We start from the raw sequence: 18,932 nt of genomic DNA on the forward strand, positions 1-18,932 counted from the left end.
TGGGGGGTCAGATAATGATGAGATCGAATGTGGCAATCATAGTGAATCAATTCCCTCTAAAAGCTGTAGTGAATCCGCAGATGATAATGAGCCATATGGACTTCATATACCCTACCAGATTGCATTGAATCCTTCAGATTCTCTTTCTCCTCCTTTGGATTTTTCTTATGATAAAGAATTCGAGGGTCTTGATGAACTGTTCGATGATGAAAGCATCAATGAGCTCGAAGTCTTGACAATAGGAGCCGACAACGGTGAAATCCTCACCCCTTCTTCCCTTGATGTTGTGAGTCTCTTGGAACCTGATGTGATTATATGTGGTAATAGCATGGTAGAGATGTTTGAAATGTGCTCAGAAGATGCTTTGATGGATATTGGAGAACAATGCAACCAACTATGGACTGAGCTTATTGATGAGAAAGTCATGGTGTTAGATGAAGTGTTTAGTATTAAGGATGAAGTTGAGGCCAAAAAGTTGATGGATCTGATGCATGTTGAAAAGACCTTGATGGTATCTCTTGATGATTTCACAAGTTATGATCCCATGATTGATTTGGAAAGAAGCTCCAAACTATTCTTGCAAGAGTCAATGTGGGATGGTGTTTTCTATCAAATGATAGATTTCCCTCCAAATGGAGGGAAGTATGTTTTGGAGGTCCTTCCATCCCAAACAAGAGGGAGTGACCCGCTCCTGTGTGCTTTGATGCAGCATCCGGCTTTTGTGACCCTTTTCAATAGTAACCGGTTTGTATTTGACCCAGGGCGTGAGAAAATGGCAATGACACCACAGATTGTTTTTTATCGAGAAAAGTATAACGGTAAATAAACACAGACTCTTGGATCTGTTGAGGTCCAAGATCATTTTCAGAAACAACATGAGAGAAAGATGTTCAACAAAAGAAATCTCAAGCTTTTCCTTGTGTTTTTTTTCCCAGACATAAAATGTTGTGCATTCCCTACATGGGAAAGGAAACTGTTATGAATAATTTTGACCAATGAAAAAGACATAAATATATGTGTGTGCTTGTATGTGCAACAATAGTATAATAAAATATGATGTGCATAGGACCCAGGGTTGAGATGATAGGACATGACCATGTGCCACCCTTCCACGTAAGAAGACCCATAAGGTATGTTGTACATAATCCATGGTAGTAATATTATAAAATGTTAAGGTGACATGGCTCTCCCATGTGCCACCCCTCCACCTACGCGGTCCCATGCCTGCATGTAGTGAGATATGGCTCAAAGTCCATGGAAGAAGTAATATAAAATAGATGGAAATGAATATTATATTGGGTTATTCCCTTCATATAGAATAGGCTCATGTGTGAGGTATAGAAGCTCCAAGAGTGCAAGTTAAATAATGAGGAAAGTAAGATGAGGTCGCAAGAATCCTTGTGCCAACCCTCCACTTGTCCTCCTAGATGTTTGAACGTATTATAAAATTGGAAAGAGACCAAGGAAGTATCATAGACTTCGAATATGGAAGTTGATATATATGGAAAAATGTGACCAAGCGTTATCGCACACAATTGAGAGGCGTAACCGCCTAGCCCACATGGGAGACCCTTCCGCACATACCATGCATGTGGGAGGATGCATTTATTGCGAGACTCTCTCTCTTGGCTATAAAAGGAGAGGGCTATTCCTTGATGAGACACGCTCACTCTTGTAAAGCCACCTAGCTAGTACTTTGATTTTCCCCTTCTCTTCCTTTCAAATAAAGCATGGCCCTCTTCCCTTGATGTCTCCATCTTTACATTCCTCCTTCCATCATGTACATGCTCTTCTTTCTCCTCTCTCTCTCCCCTTGTGCCATAGTCTCTCTCTTCATTCCCTCCCCTCTTAGTCTCTTTTCCCATCCCAGGTTAACGCTTCTCTCCTCACGTTCCCTATTTCTCTTTGGCCCTGAGCATCGCCATATCTATCCTCCAGTCTCTTGTCTTGATTTCTTTTCCGGCTAATAGTACATATATATATAACTTTTTATGTATATATATGTATATATATATATATATATATATATATATATATATGTATGTATATATATATGTATATATATGTATGTATATATATATGTATATATCTGTATAGATATGTATATACATATATATACATATATATACATATATATATATATATATGTATATATATGTATATATATATGTATATATATATATATATGTATATATCTGTATATGTCTGTATATATATATATATATATATATATGTATGTATATATATATATGTATGTATGTATATATGTATATATATATATATATATATATATATATATATATATATGTATATCTAGATATATATGTGTATATATATATATATATATGTATATCTAGATATATATGTATATGTATATGTATATGTATATGTATATGTATATGTGTATATATATATATATATATATATATATGTATGTATATAATACATCTATGTACATATCTATGTATATATATATCTATAATATATATATATATATGTATATCTATGTATATATATTTATTTATTTATAATATATATATGTATATCTATAATATATATATATATATCTGTGTACATAAATATATATATATATATATATATACATATATATGTACATATATATCTATAATATATATATGTATATCTATGTATATATATATTTATAATATATATATGTATGTATATATATATATATATATATATAAAATATATATATATATATATATATATATATATATATATATATGTAGATAATCAAGCAAAGAGAAATTCCAATATATAATATGCCTTCACAAGAAAAGATCAAAGGCATCACAATTTTAAAAAGAGTATAAATTTCTAAGCAATGGAAGACTCAAACAAACCTTGTACAAACCATCATATGTGTAGACCTTCCCTGTGTAGCTTTTCTTTGTTTTGTGACCTCGAATGAGTCTCACAGGCATATCTTGTTCCATGCTATTCTGCATCACAGAGAACCAAAGTCAATGGTGGTTTGAGGCAATAGAAGATTCTGATTTATCGAGTGAAAATGGTGCTTCCAGCATTTGTAGACTAGTAAACAATGTGTTGATTTATTTTCTTTCCCTCTCAAAAAGAAGAGACTTCTATTCAGTATGAAAGAACCAATACATGAGTACAAAGGCTTAAGGTATCATTACACCATGTGCAGACTGAAAATGCCAAAACAATCAAAAGGCGGACTTAGAGAAGAAGGGGTTGTATCATCAATGTAAGCACAATAATCGTCCATACTTTTAACGAAGGGTTACAAAATGGATAAACTTGTATGCCCTCCAATGCCTCTAGATATCTAGCCCTCCAACTGTGCTAGGTCGTGATACTATTGATGATCTCCCAGGTCGAATCCACTGCGCTCAAGGGGATCTAAAACAGGAAACTAGAACAAGAACAATAAGACCAAGTGAACAACATGATGGTGAATCTTGATAGCCTATGATAAGTCCACACTCTCATAAATGCATGAGGCTCATGACAGTCAGATTCCCAAGTAAGCGACAGTGGAAGGAATGAAGCTACTAGTAAGCCCTACAATCTCTACTAAAAAGATCCTCACCATAGTGCTTAGAAACGTCGTTTCTAGGCCGTTTTCGAAACCCGAAACTGCATTTCGGGTAAGAATTTTTTCCCAAACCGTGCCACCTCTTCCCCGCAACGTTTCTTTGCGTTGCTCAGCTCTAGCCTCCAGTGTCTCCTCCTCACTCTCGCAGCCCTCTCACCCTACAGCCTCTCCAGCCTCTTCTCCTTGCTTTTCTCTCATCCTACAGCCCCCCCCTCAACCAGCTTCCCCTCCTCCTTGCTCTCCTCTCAAGCCTCTCCTCCTTGCTCTCTCTCCTCTCTACCTTGCCCTCTCCTCTCGTCCTTGCCCTTTCCTCAGCCCTTGCTTTCTCGTTGCTCTCCTCAGTTCTTGCCCTCTCCTTAATAATTATATATATTTATATTATATACTTTATTAACCTTAAAGATTGAAACTCCGTTCCCACCGTTTCTTCTGTGGTCGAAACTCTAAAACACCATTTCCCGCCCGTTGCCGTTTCCCCATTTCTGAAACTCATGGAAACTATGATCCTCACCTATCTACATTCCCAAAGCAAGGATGGATATGTGAGCACCATGGGCACCAAGTTTTTGTTCCAAAACCAGAGCTATTCAATGGACCAGAGCCAATGCAAAATGCTATTGGGAGAAGTGTAAACGTAATATACATTAAAACAAATAAATTTATTTTATAGTGGAATGTGACCAAAGAAGATGCAGAAATAAAGCAATTGAAACAAAGCACCAACCTTTAAAGCTAGGTTGCCCCGCTCCATTATTTGATCAGCAATTTGCCGCTTATTTCCCAAAAGATCATTCCCTCCTTGTCCAGTGTATACAACATCGTCTGAATTGTCAACATCATCCTCATATAACCCAGATAAAACTATAGAGCTTGCTAGTGGAAGTGTACAATTTGCCTAAGATGAGAAAAACAAAACATGAAAGATTTGTTGTGTCAGCATAGATGCATTTCGTATCATAAAGAGGTTGCACCAACAAAAACAACTATGGTTCCGAAAAGTAGCTTTGTTTTCATAGATAGAATGAGCACACATTTCATAACTTCTCAAGCTATCATTGGATTTGAACTATGAGGTTACCAGTATCCGCTTGTATGTATTTCCAACATAATCAATGCCCGCAAGCCAGTGACCATGCAGCCCAATGGGCATCAGTTCACAACGGGAAAAAAACTGGTCTCCAACATTAATACCTGCCTCAACAAACACCAACAGACCAAAACAAAAGCAAACAAGTTTAGTACTTTGAGCAAGACGAGGAAAGAGAAAACAAAAATTATATTCTGAAGTTCAAGTCAACCAATTCCAGCAGTTGTGATTAGAAAGCGTGAATGGCCTACCAGGAACAAGCCCAAGAATTTTTTCTTTGTGAATAAATTTCTTCTCAAGCTTCATCTGCACACAACTCCAACAAATATAAATATTAGGAGAATTGCACAGCCATGCCACTAACTGAACACTAGGGGAGGAGTGGTTCAATTCTATGAACAAGCAGCAATTCAGTACATTTCTGAACAAAGCAAACAACAAATATTTGCAGAGATGCATAAAGCCAATAGCCAAACTGTATGCATACCCCATAAAGTCCGGGGGTTTTTTGAGGCTATCTCATCACATTGTTTTTTTTGTCTGCTTACTTGAGAAATCATCTATGCTTCCAAAGATACAAAAACAATCAATGTACAAACAAAAAATGAAGCACTGAGCCTTGGCAAGGAGCCCCTTGTGCTAAGCCAATCTTACACTTCAGAGAGAATGAATCAGTTATTTCTTCTCTGGCACTATGCACATCATTGAACCTGAATGGCAAAGAGTATTTTTGGGTGGGAAAGAAAGGAGAGAATATACCTAGATGAATCCAGAAACATTCCCAAACTCATCCTCTAAAAACACAACATAGTGCAGTTTCAATCTTGTGATAGTCACTCACAAGGTTGAAAATCATAAACTCCATAATGCATAGCAAGGACTAGCTACTATGACATCCCCACTGACGTCATCAACGCCCAACAGTGGGTGTAGACCATAGTATAAAAATATGCTCACACATACAAATCCACACACCCACACATACTTGAGCATCCATTTATACAAAGTCTTCGTACTAAGTTTCTGTCGGCACTCCGGAGGTGAAGGGCAGACTCAGCCATGATGAAGGCTAGCACTAAAGGAGAAGGCTAATCAAAAGGTAGTCCAAAATCTCTTCATTCAAGCTACAACTGCTTGTGAAGTCTAAACATTTTCATTTTAGTCTCTTCCCAACGAGCATCTAAATCTAAATCTAGCTGATAGGGCAACGCACCATGTAAGATTCACAATACCAGCAGGCCGCAACTTGGACGAAAACTTCACAAGGTGAAATTTGCATGTCCGCTAATACGACAGAAGCATATACCTAGAACTAAGACTAAAATGTTAGGAACTCATCCTCATTGTGAGAGTAGTGGGTGATTTTTGTTTAGAGTGGGTGGCAATTATGGACACTTGGCACTATTGCATGTCGTTCTCTACGTAATTATTTTAGGGCGGTTCTCTGTAGTGACTTCTTCTTCCCCTTCTATTTCTCACGGATTGTCTCCATGAGAGTCAAGAGCTAGTGACTGTTAGCTACAGCCAGGAGGTGATTGATGGTTGGTCATGGCTTCACTAGTTGGCGAAGCTTACTGATTGGAGGAGTTGATGATCTCGACGAGGCGGTTCTTTTCCATGATCAGTCTAGCGGTGATGTCGCAGCATATACGGGAGTTTAGTGTATGAGATATGTGCGCTATGTGTGAGTGCCTTTGTGGCCATCTAGTGTGCGAATGCCTTTGTGGCTATCAAAGATTGTATAGAGTAAAAAGCCTAGTAGGGGTGAGGAGACCTCTACCTCCTCGCACATGGAATGGTTCATCCTCCAATGGTCAAACCCTGAAGAGAATTCAAGAATTGGCATCACATGGGTTGTTGTGACAGCAAGCCATACTCTTTTCCCTAAAGAAGAAATTCTTGGTTTGTAGTCTTCTCCACTAGCTGTTGTGTCTCCTTACGATAGAGGCCCAGATCTATTTTTGCTATCAGTTGCCATGAGAATTGGAGAAGGACCCTCCAATGATAGATGAAGATCAGCAAATAAGCGGCGTAGCCACACACATTCAACTGTTGCTGTAAAAGCTGCCCTATACTCAGCTTCACATGAGGAAGTAACCACAATAGATTGTTTCCTAATTAGCCAAGAAATGCAAGCACGTCCCAAAAAGAAGCAATTACCACTTATGGACTGCCTAGTGTCATAATCTCTAGCCCAATCTAAGTCACTATAAGCATGCATCTACAAGTCACTCCCCCTGGGAAACATCAAGCCATAAGACTTTGTGCCTTGCAAGTAACCGAAGATGTGTTTTACAACCTACCAATGTGCTGTCTTTGGGTTGTGCATATATTTGCTCACATGTGATACTGCAAACTGAATATCCAGCCGTGTATTGCACAAATAAATGAGACATTGGCTGTAGAGTGTGACATCTACTGATTCACCTGCATCATACATAGTGAGCTTCAACCCTTGCTCCATGGGAGTTGCTCTAGACTTGCAATCTTGCATATTGAACCGGTCCTAGAGCTTGTGCACATACTTAGATTGAGACATAATAATTCTACGTCTCTCTTGTATAACATGCCCAAATCTGACATGTCAAATGTAGCTTTCAATTCAGCTTTAAAATCTGCAATTTTTCCTTTGGGTGGCCCTGTGAGCAACATGTCATCTACATAAAGAATGATAACCAAAATATCCCCCCATCCTTCTTAATGTAGAGGGTACTTTCAGTTGGACTGTTATGAAGTCCCTTGCTGGTAAAAAAGGTCTCACAGTCTTTGTTGTGTTTTCCTTCTCTTTCTCCTTTCTTTTCCTTCTCTTTCCCTTCCCCTTCCCCTTCATGCACGTGGGACTTCTTTCAGCTCGTACAGAGCTTTATTTAACTTGCAAACTTTATGTGCATTACCTGAAATTTCAAAGCCAAGAGATTGCTTGACATAAACCTCTTCCAACAAGTCTCCATTAAAAAAGGTTGTTTTTATGTCCAGCTGATGAGCATTCCAATTAAAATGTGCAACCATAGCAATCATTGATCTGATAGTGGTCATCCTAAAAGTAGGAGCAAATGTCTCCTCATAATCGATGCCCTTCTTCTGAGCATAGCCTTTCGCAACCAGCCGTACCTTGTACCTAGCAATGGACCCATCTAGCTTTCTTTTTACTTTGAAAACCCATCTGGTACCTATGGCATTCTTTCCTGGTGGCAAATCCACAAGATTCCAGGTCTGATGTTTCTTAGTAGACTGCAACCCATCTTGCATGGCATGCATCCAATATACATTGTCCTTGGCCTCTTCAAAAGTATCAGCCTCGTCCTCATCAAGAAGCTCCGCATTCTATATAGTAACAATGCCAGTAGAAACTGCAAGTGCATTATTTGATCTTTTTTCAAAAACATCAAGCTAAAAAAGACCACAAAACAACGTGCCAAATAGGTCTCAAAGCATAATCATCTTCTCTATCTCGAACTACACACTTGTCATCTTCAAAGACAACGTGAAATCCTCTTTTATTGAGAGAGGACACTAAAAGTAAATTCTCCTTGATTTCGGGTACATAAAGCACATCATGAATTCTGAAATTTGTGCCATATGTGGCTGTAAGTACAATCTCACCAATACCACGAGCTGAATAAGAAGAATCATTTGCACAAGACACCCTTTTTCCAACAGGTGATGGATGCAGAGAATCAAACAAACACTTCCCGGAAGTGATATGTTTGGTGACACCACTATCAAAGTATCAATCATTCAATGTCTCATTGACATTAAAAGTGCATGAATCCTTAGAAGGATCATAACTGCAAATCAGAACAGCATAAGAGTCATCCTCGGATGTGGCTTTAGTATCCCTAGCAACCACTTAAAAATCAGAAATGCAAGTCAAAAAAACATAGTCTCCCTCCACTAAGTTGGCTAAAGCATGACCACCATCATGTGCATGAAGAGCTGAATCTGTGACAGCCATACTTGAATTCTTTTTCTTTTCCTTGGCAACTTTCTTACATTCTCCTATGTAGTGACCCGACTTCTTACAATAATGGCAAACACCCTTTCTCTTGGGCTTCTTCGCATCATTTTTAGCCTTGTGAGAAAGCTGTCCAGAATCAGCTTTATGCTCATATATAGGCTGATGTGCATGCTGCTTATGCTTCACCTTCCGTTTGGACTTCAATTTCGAAAGCATGGCATGCTCACCAACCCGTGAGGCCATGTTCTTCTTGGTTTGTTCTTCCTACAACAAAAGCCCTATCAACTCATGAAAGGTAAGAGAGTTGCCACCCCCCTCAAAGACAAGTTCAATGAGGTGTGAAAACCAAGATAAGACTCGGGAAGAGAATTCAAAGTGACAGTAACCATCTCTGAATCTGTAATGATCTCATCAATATTCAACAATTGCTCTCGCAAATCCTGAAGTTTAGTTAGATACTGAGACATAGAGTCACCCTCATCCTAATGAGTATGAGTCAACTCTCTCTTCAAGATAAGATACCCTCGCATAATTGTGGGCTGCAAACATACTCTCCAAAATATCCCAAGCTGCCTTTAAGGTCTTGCATGACCAAATATGCAGAATAATAAACCTTTTGACAAAAAGAGATATTACTAAAAGTGCTTGTGCATCACATGAATCCCACCTTTTTTGTTCCTGTGTGGGAGGCATCATTGCAGCAGCTGCTGTACCTAGCACTTGTCCTACACCCTGAGCTTATCCTCTATCCCTTCCTCCACCTTGTTGAGAAAGAGTGGCAGGTGCAACCACATTCTCTGGCCGTGTCTCATCCCCAATAACATAATCCCTAATGTTGGCCAACTAAAATATTGCGTACCATAAAACTCCATAAAGAGTAATTGGTACCCTCCAACTTATTCTCATGTGTGAGGACGCCAAACACTTCATTGGGATTGTTCTGAGTCATAATTGCCAAAGAAAACAAAATGCAGCAAATGTGAAAAGAATATCCCTTCCTGAGGTTTCATATGCACAACCCAAATCTGCCAAAAAATCTGTCCACAATGACAGCTCACTGTCACAGTCAATCAAAGGCTCAAAATGCACCCAAAATGTTCTGCAAATTCCCAAAAACTACCAAAATAACGTTGCAAAAAAGATAAATGTCTGCAATGTCACTCAAACTGAGCCCAAGACTGCCTGGAAACATGCCAAACAGCTTGTACACTGCTAAATTGCATCCAAATGCCAAAAGCCCCAATTTCTTCAGGTAAATTGCATTCAAAAAATGGCAAATTAACTGAAAGTCACAAATTTTGCAATTATCTGCAAAAGCCCCAAATTTCTCTACGAAATTGCAAGCAAAACCAAAAGCCCCAAATTTTGGAGCAGATTTTGCAAACCGATTGCAATATCTACCCAAAACAAAATGCCCCAAATGCAATCTACAACTATCACCTGCAAAGGTCACGAAAAACGAGAGCACCTAAGTGCACGCAGGAGATGAACAAGGTAGCTGCAGGCACGAGTTCCAAGCACGCAAGAGCTGCAGTGGTGAGACGGTTCATACTGTACGAACTGTACGGTAGTATGTACGGCGCATGTGCGTTGAACAAACCGTGTTATACGGATTTTGACAACGCATGTACAAAATTCAGGTATGGACAACAGTACGGTTAACGCAAGTTGTACAGCAATGCAATACAAAACAATGTACGTCCAACGGGCTGCAGTGTACGGAGCAATGTACGGCTGATGGATCGGTGTACGGCCGGCATACGTACTGTGCTTGTACGATCAACGTACGGCCAAAGAGGCTCAACCTATGACAGACATCTTAATCATCCGTACAGCATACGGAAACGTACAGGCTGAAGCAAACAAAGAAGATGGCGGGCTGGAAGCGCTAGGAACATACAAGGTAGGGATCCTAACTGTGGTTAGCGAGAAAAACCTCTAATGAGGGAAAAGTGCCCCTAACCCACTTGTTGACCATACATTGGTCACTACCATGAATTATGGCGATAATCCTAACAAGAGTGCCATGCTTTTCCTCCAAATGAGCCTAACTCAGTCTACGATCATGAATTTTTACGAGGATCATGGACACAGAAGACAATATACTTGAGCATTCTTCTATAATCATAACGAATATATGCATCACAAGGCATCTAAAAATTCTGAGATGTCCAATTCTTTGCTTATATTGGTTCTCTCTTGATGAAGATTCAAAATAGGAGACCCCAACTTCACAAGCTATGATTATAACAAGCCAAAAATACACAGCAAGAAAGCATCCAAAATAGATAGAAGAGCATATGCCATAAGCTTCATTTTTTGAAAGTAGGAAGGCTTTTGCATGTATTACAATGTGTATTATTATATTGTTTAGAAACAATTCTGAAACAGAAAGGGATATAAGTCACGTTGCAGCTTGTTTTGATTTTGTTTTTTTGATCTCGTTGGTCAATATATCAATCCGCCACATTTGTGCTATTTAAGCAATTGTTAAAGCAAAATTTGGTAAAGTAGACCTACCGAGTGTTGTCTAAACTTTAAAACAAGACTCAAGCTCTCAAAAGACATACCAAGCAACGTTATGATGACGAAATGGTTAGGACCTTGAATAAACTACCCGTTAAATTAAACACACACACACATTGTTTACAAATTTTACCCCTCCAAAAAAAATGCAATAGCATTCTTATCATAACTTTTATAGTGCAACTCAAAAAGTAATTTCAGCAAACCTGTTGGATGGCTTTGAGGTCAGGTCGCCTTGACTTTCTACGCTCATCTTTGTCATTATCCTTATCTTTCTTCGTCGATTTTGCTTTTGTTTTTGAAGTTGCCTCTGTGGCCTCTTTCTGACAACGTGCCTCCTCATCCTGGCAAAACATGAAACGTAACTCTCTCGCTTAAAATGGATTATAATAAAGCACAACGATATCCTCACTTAGTAAACTCAATTACACACGTCATAAAATATCAATAATGACCTACACTTGAGCAAGGACATTAGGCAAGCGCAGTCATTGGCACATTGGAAAAAAAAATGCACAAGTAGGATCCTCTAAGGGCTCTCCAAAGTAAAGAGCAAACCTCCTAAGAGAGCCATGACGCCTTAAGAAACCTCATGGTAAGCTCATCGCTTTAGGATGGAAGGGAGACCCAACAAGAAACAATCGGAAATGTAGGCACCAAGCAAGGGTTTCACTTTGAAAAATGCATGTGCGAAAAAGGATGCAAGAAAAAGACACATTATGCAAGATACCTAGCTCGATACCAAGGTGGCTCTACTGTGAGCCGCGAAAATGTATCTTATCTGTGTTTGCCAGGTCATGTCTCTCAACGCCATCAAAGGGCACCGTCTTAGTGATCTCTATATCCGGAGGACTATATCAATAGTGACACCTCTAATCGGAGGATCTCCGACTAGATAGCTATGATGGGCGTCCATCTCTGCATTGTGAGGTAAGTGTATGAATGTAGAATCTTTGTTAGAAATGGATGAACAGAGGATACGCACACCAAAAGACTGATAGAATATACCTAGATGAATCCAAGAACATTCCCAAGCTCATCCTCTAAAAACACAACATAGTGCAGCTTCAATCTCACGATAGTCACTCGTAAGATTGAAAAATAAACTCCATCACGCATAGCGAGGACTAGCTACTATGGCATCCCCATTGACGTCATCAACCCCCAACAGTGGGTGATAGAACCAAGAGCTCACATAGTGCGTCTGGAGTGTGGAATCACAAACCTCTTTAACTTATGTGCATCACATGGATGTGCAGACTCATCAATAGACAATAATCTAGCCAAATATAAAAGCTACCAAAACAATATTTTTTGTCCAAAACCATGGACACAACAAAAGAGAGATAGATCCAAAGTCCCACCAGCTTGTGGTCCTTTAATCTTACCACAAGGTACTTCTACTATATGTCTGATATCTCCCACATGCTCCACCTCGAGCGTATTGACACGACCCCACAGGATCTGACCCTATCACTGACCTAGAATCTCGTTCTTGATCCAACCAGAATCATAGCGCAGGCGCCTCGACCCTCCCGACCACCCCTCAGCACGTGGGCTACATTTTTGCATGCTAAAAGCAAAAGGGTTGCAAAACAAATTTTGGATGGAAGCCGTTATGTGCTCAGATTGCATTTTGAACGAGTGTCCCACGAAGGCTATGACACCTTATCAAGCATGATTTGGTCATAAGCCCAATGTGGGCTATTTTGGTACATTGGTTGTTTAGCATATACACATGTGCCTCAAGAATTGCATGGCAAACTTGAAGAAAAATGAATCTTTATTGGCTATAGCAGTAAAAGCAAGGGTTATAGACTTTTATAATCCCATGACCAAGACGGTTATCACTAGTCGGGAAGTTATAAAAATGCAGATCTGCCCTTTGCTGATTTTGACAAAGAACAGGGTCCTTCTAAACCCTCTGATGGGGCTGGCTCATTCCTTTAATACACCACATAATATGCCAGTGGAAAATCAAAATTTGCAGCAAGATACTCTAGTGGGCGATGCCTCATTCAGCCTATGGCTGAACCTATTTCTCAGAAAGAAATTGATGATTGTATAACACGTGAAAGCACGGTAATGCAAGAGACAAGATTACTACCTATTGGCTGCTCCGCACTGTTGAAGATAGCAAGCTTTCAATACCAATTCCTTGCCATACACTAAGTGGCACTAGAGACATTGAAGATGCTCAAAACTGTGAGTCTGCATGGGCCAGCAGCATACTTAAGGCAAATGAGCCTGATGATGATGCACGAGACAATGTGCATTGGATGCAAGCAATGCAACCGAAGATTGACTCTATTTAGAAAAACCACACTTGGAATTTGGTGGACTTGCTTGCCGACAAGAAGACACTTGGCACAAAGTGGGTTTACAAGCTCAAAAGAAAATTAGATGGTTCTATAGACACGTACAAAGCTCATCTCGTGGCAAAGGGCTATGCACAGTAAAAAGGCATAGATTATGATGAAGCAATTGCCCTCACTTCTTGTATGACCACCGTTAGGTGTGTGGTTGCATTGGCCATATTTGATGGATGGAAGATCCACCCACTGGACATCAAAACTACATTCTTGAATAGAGACCAGCAGGAGGAGGTCTACGTTTGTCAACTCATTGAATTTGAAAACCTGACAAGGAAGCCAAAGTATGCAATCTGAGACAAGCCCAACAAGCTCCTCGAGCTTGGTATGCAGAGATAGATGCCTTTTTAACCAGCCAGGGAATGCAGGGGGGGGGATTTGCTCATCATTGTTCTCTATGTTGATGGCATGCTGCTCACTGGTATTAATGCTGCAAAAATTGTAGATTTTAAGGCTGAATTACAGCAAACATTTGAGATGTCAGATTTGGGTTTGCTTCACTACTCTTCAGGCATACAGTTTATACAAGACGATAGAGGTATTGGGCTGTTACAGCCCAAGTATATTGGTAAGCTCCTATAACTTTTTAGATTTCAAAATTGCAAGCCCATCTCTACTCCTATAGAGCCGAGGTTTAAGCTGTCCATTCACGATGCCACACGTCCTGACATTCAGTATGTGATGTCCCAGCTGAGCAAGTTTATGCACAGCCCAAAGACTTCACATTGGCAAGCTATGAATCGTGTGTTCCATTATATGTGGGGCACACTATCTGTTGGTTTGCTTTTTCCCAAGGGGGGTGACTTTTACTTAATGCTTACAACAATTCAGATCAAGCAGGTGATTTTAATACTCGACAGTCCACTAGTGATAACTACTTCTTTCTTAGACACTCCTGCATTTTTTGGTTGAGCAAGAAACAAACTATGGTAGCTACCTCATCATGTGAGACTGAGTACAGAATAGCCTTCACAACCGCAATCGAGTATATTTGGCTGAGGCATTTGTAAGGTGATCTTTATGCATCATTGGAGGAGCCTACTCCAATTCTCACTAACAGTCAAAGTGCCATTGCAGTGGCACATAATCCTATGTTTCATTCCAATGAAATTCATTATCATTATGTTAAGGAGCAGCTACATGCACAGGACATCAACTTGGTCTTCTGCCCTACACAACAGAATGTAAAAGATCTCTTCATCAAAGCATTACGTCATTCAATTCAAAGTTTGAGGCTTTTCGCAAAGCTTTAAACTTATATCCATTTGGTGATTGATATTTATCTTGTACATTGTGACATTGTCACTACATGATGGTGTTAGAAATATTTATATTTCTTGAGGTAGTGGCCAATGCTATGTAAACAGAGGCTAGGGACAATATTTTCCTTTATTAAGGTTTTTTATACTTAACCTCAATTAGAGATTGGGTTTGTGGATGAGCTAGTTTTGACCCCAATTATGGTTTATTCTAGGGTTTTGTCTCTATGACCAACATAGCTTTGTAGTTCATTGTTGCTATTACAATTTCATTCCAATTTACTTCAGTTCCGTGAACAAATATGAAGAGAGGAGAGAAGAAAAGTAGAGATGAGGAGTATAGAACACAGTTAGAGAGCACACAATAAATGACAACATATATACAAGTTTTAGTTCAAAAGAATGAATATATACAAATCCCTTTAGAGTTATGGTTAGGTTTTTCAACCCTTCTGTCTTCGAGCACTCCATTGTGTTAGTGCTATTTAGTTCACATAGTTTGCATTACCTTTAATTGTGATTGGCATGATTGTGAGAGAAAAAACTCCAGACTTTTGACATAATTGTTGGAAAGGTCACGTCCCCATCTGTAAGCCCCCATATGAGGAGAGCGTGGGGGAGGGAGACCTAGGGCATTAGCCCATGAGAAAAGGAGAGAGGGGGCTGCCACTGGGCAGCACCTCACAAGGTCAGGACAAAAAAAGGGGCTGCGACATTGGCAACAAACAGGCTGCCATGTGGGCAGCACACCGAAGGCTGACAGGAAAAGCATGGCAGGCCAAAAGGCGCAGCTGTCAAAGCAGGATCCACAGGCCTGCAAGAGAGGCACACACATGGCAGCAAGGGCAGATTGGAGGCGCATGCGTGGCGGGCTGTCTAGCAGAGCAGATGACGTAGAAGGTGGGACAGACCAGCATATCAGGTCGGCCACATGGAGGCCTGATGGAACAGCAAAGGAGGCTGCTAGGAGGTAGGGACCTGCCTTTATATAGGGCTGGGCCCTTGCCTTGATTGGAGGGCAAGGCCCTAGAAGAGTGGGCCAGAGGGCCCCGGTTTGAGAGCCCTTATATGGCTGGACCAGCCACAGATTGGTCAGCCAGAATGGGCAAGCTGGTCGGTTCTAGTCAGCAAGCCCTTGGGGGCTATAAAAGGAGGGCCTCCAAGCCCTCATTCCACATTCTCTGGAGCAGGAGTCAGGGCTTCCTTGGGCCTTTTCCCAGGAGGAGGAGGAGGAGGAGGAGGAGGAGGAGACCTAAAGAGGGCTGCAGACTGAGCTAGTAAGTGCTGCCCACCTAGCCTGGTTTCCAGACAGCAAGGTGGAGAGGATCATTCTGGACAAAGTCTACAGACACTCGAGGTGGAGTACGCGGACTCGAGCCTAGAGATAGCCGACAGATAGTAGAATTACCTTGTGGTGGTAAGATCAGAGGACCACACGATTGGTGAGACTCTGGATCTATCTCTTTTGTATTGTGTTCATAGCTTTGGATGGAAATATATTATTTTGGTGAGTCTACGCATCTATGTGATGCACATTAAGTTAAGAAGTTTGTGATTCCACTCCCACACACACTGTGTGAGCTCCTGGGCTATTCTATTGGTCTTCTGCTATGCGTACCCTCTGTTGGTCGATTTCTAACAATCATGTCAGATGTGCTAATGCAAGATCAAATTCAAAGAGGAGGGCCCTCAAACAAATACCATGATTCGCACAACAGCTTTGTATGGTTATAAGTTGGGAGAAAGTGATCTTTTACATATATATAGATGAATCCAAGAACATGCCCAAACTGATCCTATAGAAACACAATGCAGAGTGCAGTTTCAATCTCATGATAATCACTCTCATAAGGTTGAAAACCATAAACTCCATCACGCGTAGCTCTATCCCAATCAGTTCTCACAGAAAACCGATAAATTATGTATAAAGAAACTGTAAGTTTTCAATTCTACCGCATAAATTTATTTTAGCAATTTCAAAAATCCCTAAAGCTTTTCATGCTTTAGTTATATGTTGGCCTTAAGACTTGATAAGTTTTAGGAAATGCTTGCAAGATGGAAAGTTGTAGGTTTCTCTATCTACAAAAGTAAAACATGTGGGCTATTGTAGACAAAGGTTAATAATGCTTTCATCTTTAGACATGACTTCAATATGATAGGAGGACGCTTATCGCTCATGCGAAGAAAGCTAACTGGCACGTGCAGAAGCAGCAGATTTGAAAAACAGAATATTCGCGCATGTGGAACGGGAAGCTTGATCGAAAGTACTTAGCTGGAAAAAGAGACGGAAACAAGGAGAGCTTACTTGCACAAAACGAAGATAGTAGGAGTTGAAAAGGCGAAGGGTTTCCTTGACTCTCTTTGCTGGATCACTTGTGTCTTGAGTCGCCTCCTGAACATGAACCGCAGCAGCAACAGCAGAGGATTGCTGCTTTGAAGTAGCAACCGCTTTGCACAGCCTCTTCCCTCCTCCTTTGCTCAATCCCATTGCAATCCCTTCCCCTGAAGTTTCCTCCAATTTACTGCCTTCGTCCCTTTCTGATTTGAACTCATCACTCTCCGCCAATCTCGACTTCTTGTTTGATGCATTCGCCTTCCTGTTGATCGCGCGCTGATGATCCCTTTCCTCGGCCTTGGAGGGAAGATTCAGAAGCCTGGCGCTCCTTCTATACACCACCGTTTCCACCTCTCCCATCGACGCCTCTGTCGGCTCTGTTCGCTTCTCACCCTCCGATTCGTCTTCGCTGGAAACAACCATAAACTTTCTGGTTCCGGGGGAGCGGGAGCGGGGGGCAGGCTTTGGAGGTTCCGTCTTGCTTTGAAGAAGCAAATGAGCATCCTGTTCGGCGTCCGACGCCATCACCGAATCGCCAGAGTCGCTATCCAGGTTCACTACTTCGCGCGCCCTCTTGCACGGTTTTAAACGCACGGGTCTCTTCTCCTCCTCGGAACTCGAAGGGAGCGCGTGGACTTCGCAACTGCACGTCCCTCTACCTAAAAGGGGAGACGGAGGGCCAAACTGAGGAGGAATGTCCTTCTCCGCGGGATCCTGCTTCACTGCCTTGGCACTCTTACGGAGAACGTGCGCGCCTTTCTTTTCCTTGCCCATCTTAGATGCCATGCTACTGTTCGTTGTGCTTCCTATCACCTTTGTCGGAACCCCGCGTTTGCGACAGTCTCAAGCTGAGTATCGCTCAGCTTTCCGGACTCAACGGTTTCATCATATCTGATGTTGTAGCTTGAGCCAACAAATCTACGGGAGCTGCATCGTATACGTTTTAACAAAGGGACAGCACGCAACCAACTGTTGTTAGCGAGGAGCATTGTGAGAACGTTTTCTTCTCTGATCACTGCACGCACATCAACACTGAAACAATGCTAGAAAAGGAAAACGATCGACGAAGAAAGCTATCTGTTCCTGCCAGGACATAACGAAGCTTTGTAAACTGGAAGCTGTAGCAACAAGGGAAGCAACGATTTTGCAGGCGAATCTTGAGGCGTTATGCTAGAAGGAGAGCCAGGAACAAGACGAACCGATGCAAAGCCCTAAAGTGAGGCAGGGAATGGAGAATGAGCGAACCTGAGAATGTGGGGATGGATCGATGCAGGAAGGAGGAGGGGAGGGGTGAAAGAAGGGAATGGAAAGGTGCGGGAAAGGAGAATGAGATTGATGGAGATGAGGAATTGATGGAGATGAGCTATGGCGATGTGGGAGCTTGAGCTCTGTGTGTTGTTCGTCGTCTTCTCAAACGACCAGAAAAAAAAACTGCAGCAAAGGCGCGTTTTCGAACGTAGCGAGCGGGAACACCACCCTTCCACCGGCTGCCCCGGTTCCCCCTCCTTATCACCGGCCTTCCCGGTCGCCCTTACTTTTTTAAATCCCCCACTCTCAAACATTTTTCTCAACAATCACCCAACTTGGGGTTCAAATTTTCAAGGTTTTTCCTGAGAATTTACCAATTTTGTACCTAAAATATAACTAAATTGCCTCAAATTTTGCACATTTTGCAAAATTGAGGAAATCTTTTTTACGAGTTTATTAGCACTCCCTTTCGGGCAACGCAATAGTTACATTTTTGTTAGAAAGTGTCCACGCACTTTGTTGCCAGGTGGCCCCTTCTATTTTGGTTCTCTCTCACACACACAC

The 18,932-nt window shown here is 41.1% G+C and overlaps 1 protein-coding gene across 1 annotated transcript in view; it reads right to left on the bottom strand.

Moving 5' to 3' along the window:
* Positions 1-18,524, bottom strand: part of SUVH4 (histone-lysine N-methyltransferase, H3 lysine-9 specific SUVH4-like protein) — a 72,547-nt gene extending 54,023 nt beyond the window's left edge. The window contains exons 1-7 of the mRNA XM_087383360.1: positions 18,366-18,524; positions 17,091-18,047; positions 11,361-11,498; positions 4,922-4,976; positions 4,662-4,774; positions 4,308-4,478; positions 2,865-2,963 (exon numbers count right to left, since the gene is read on the bottom strand). Coding sequence (XP_087239486.1) covers positions 2,865-2,963; positions 4,308-4,478; positions 4,662-4,774; positions 4,922-4,976; positions 11,361-11,498; positions 17,091-17,906 — 1,392 coding nt within the window. The 5' untranslated portion in view covers positions 17,907-18,047; positions 18,366-18,524. The remainder of the gene's footprint in view (positions 1-2,864; positions 2,964-4,307; positions 4,479-4,661; positions 4,775-4,921; positions 4,977-11,360; positions 11,499-17,090; positions 18,048-18,365) is intronic.
* Positions 18,525-18,932: the final 408 nt, after the last annotated feature.

Source organism: Dipteris shenzhenensis, chromosome 13, assembly GCF_047967505.1.
Source record: "Dipteris shenzhenensis isolate YYH24624 ecotype China chromosome 13, Dip_SZ_1.0, whole genome shotgun sequence".
Classification (NCBI taxonomy): domain Eukaryota; kingdom Viridiplantae; phylum Streptophyta; class Polypodiopsida; order Gleicheniales; family Dipteridaceae; genus Dipteris; species Dipteris shenzhenensis.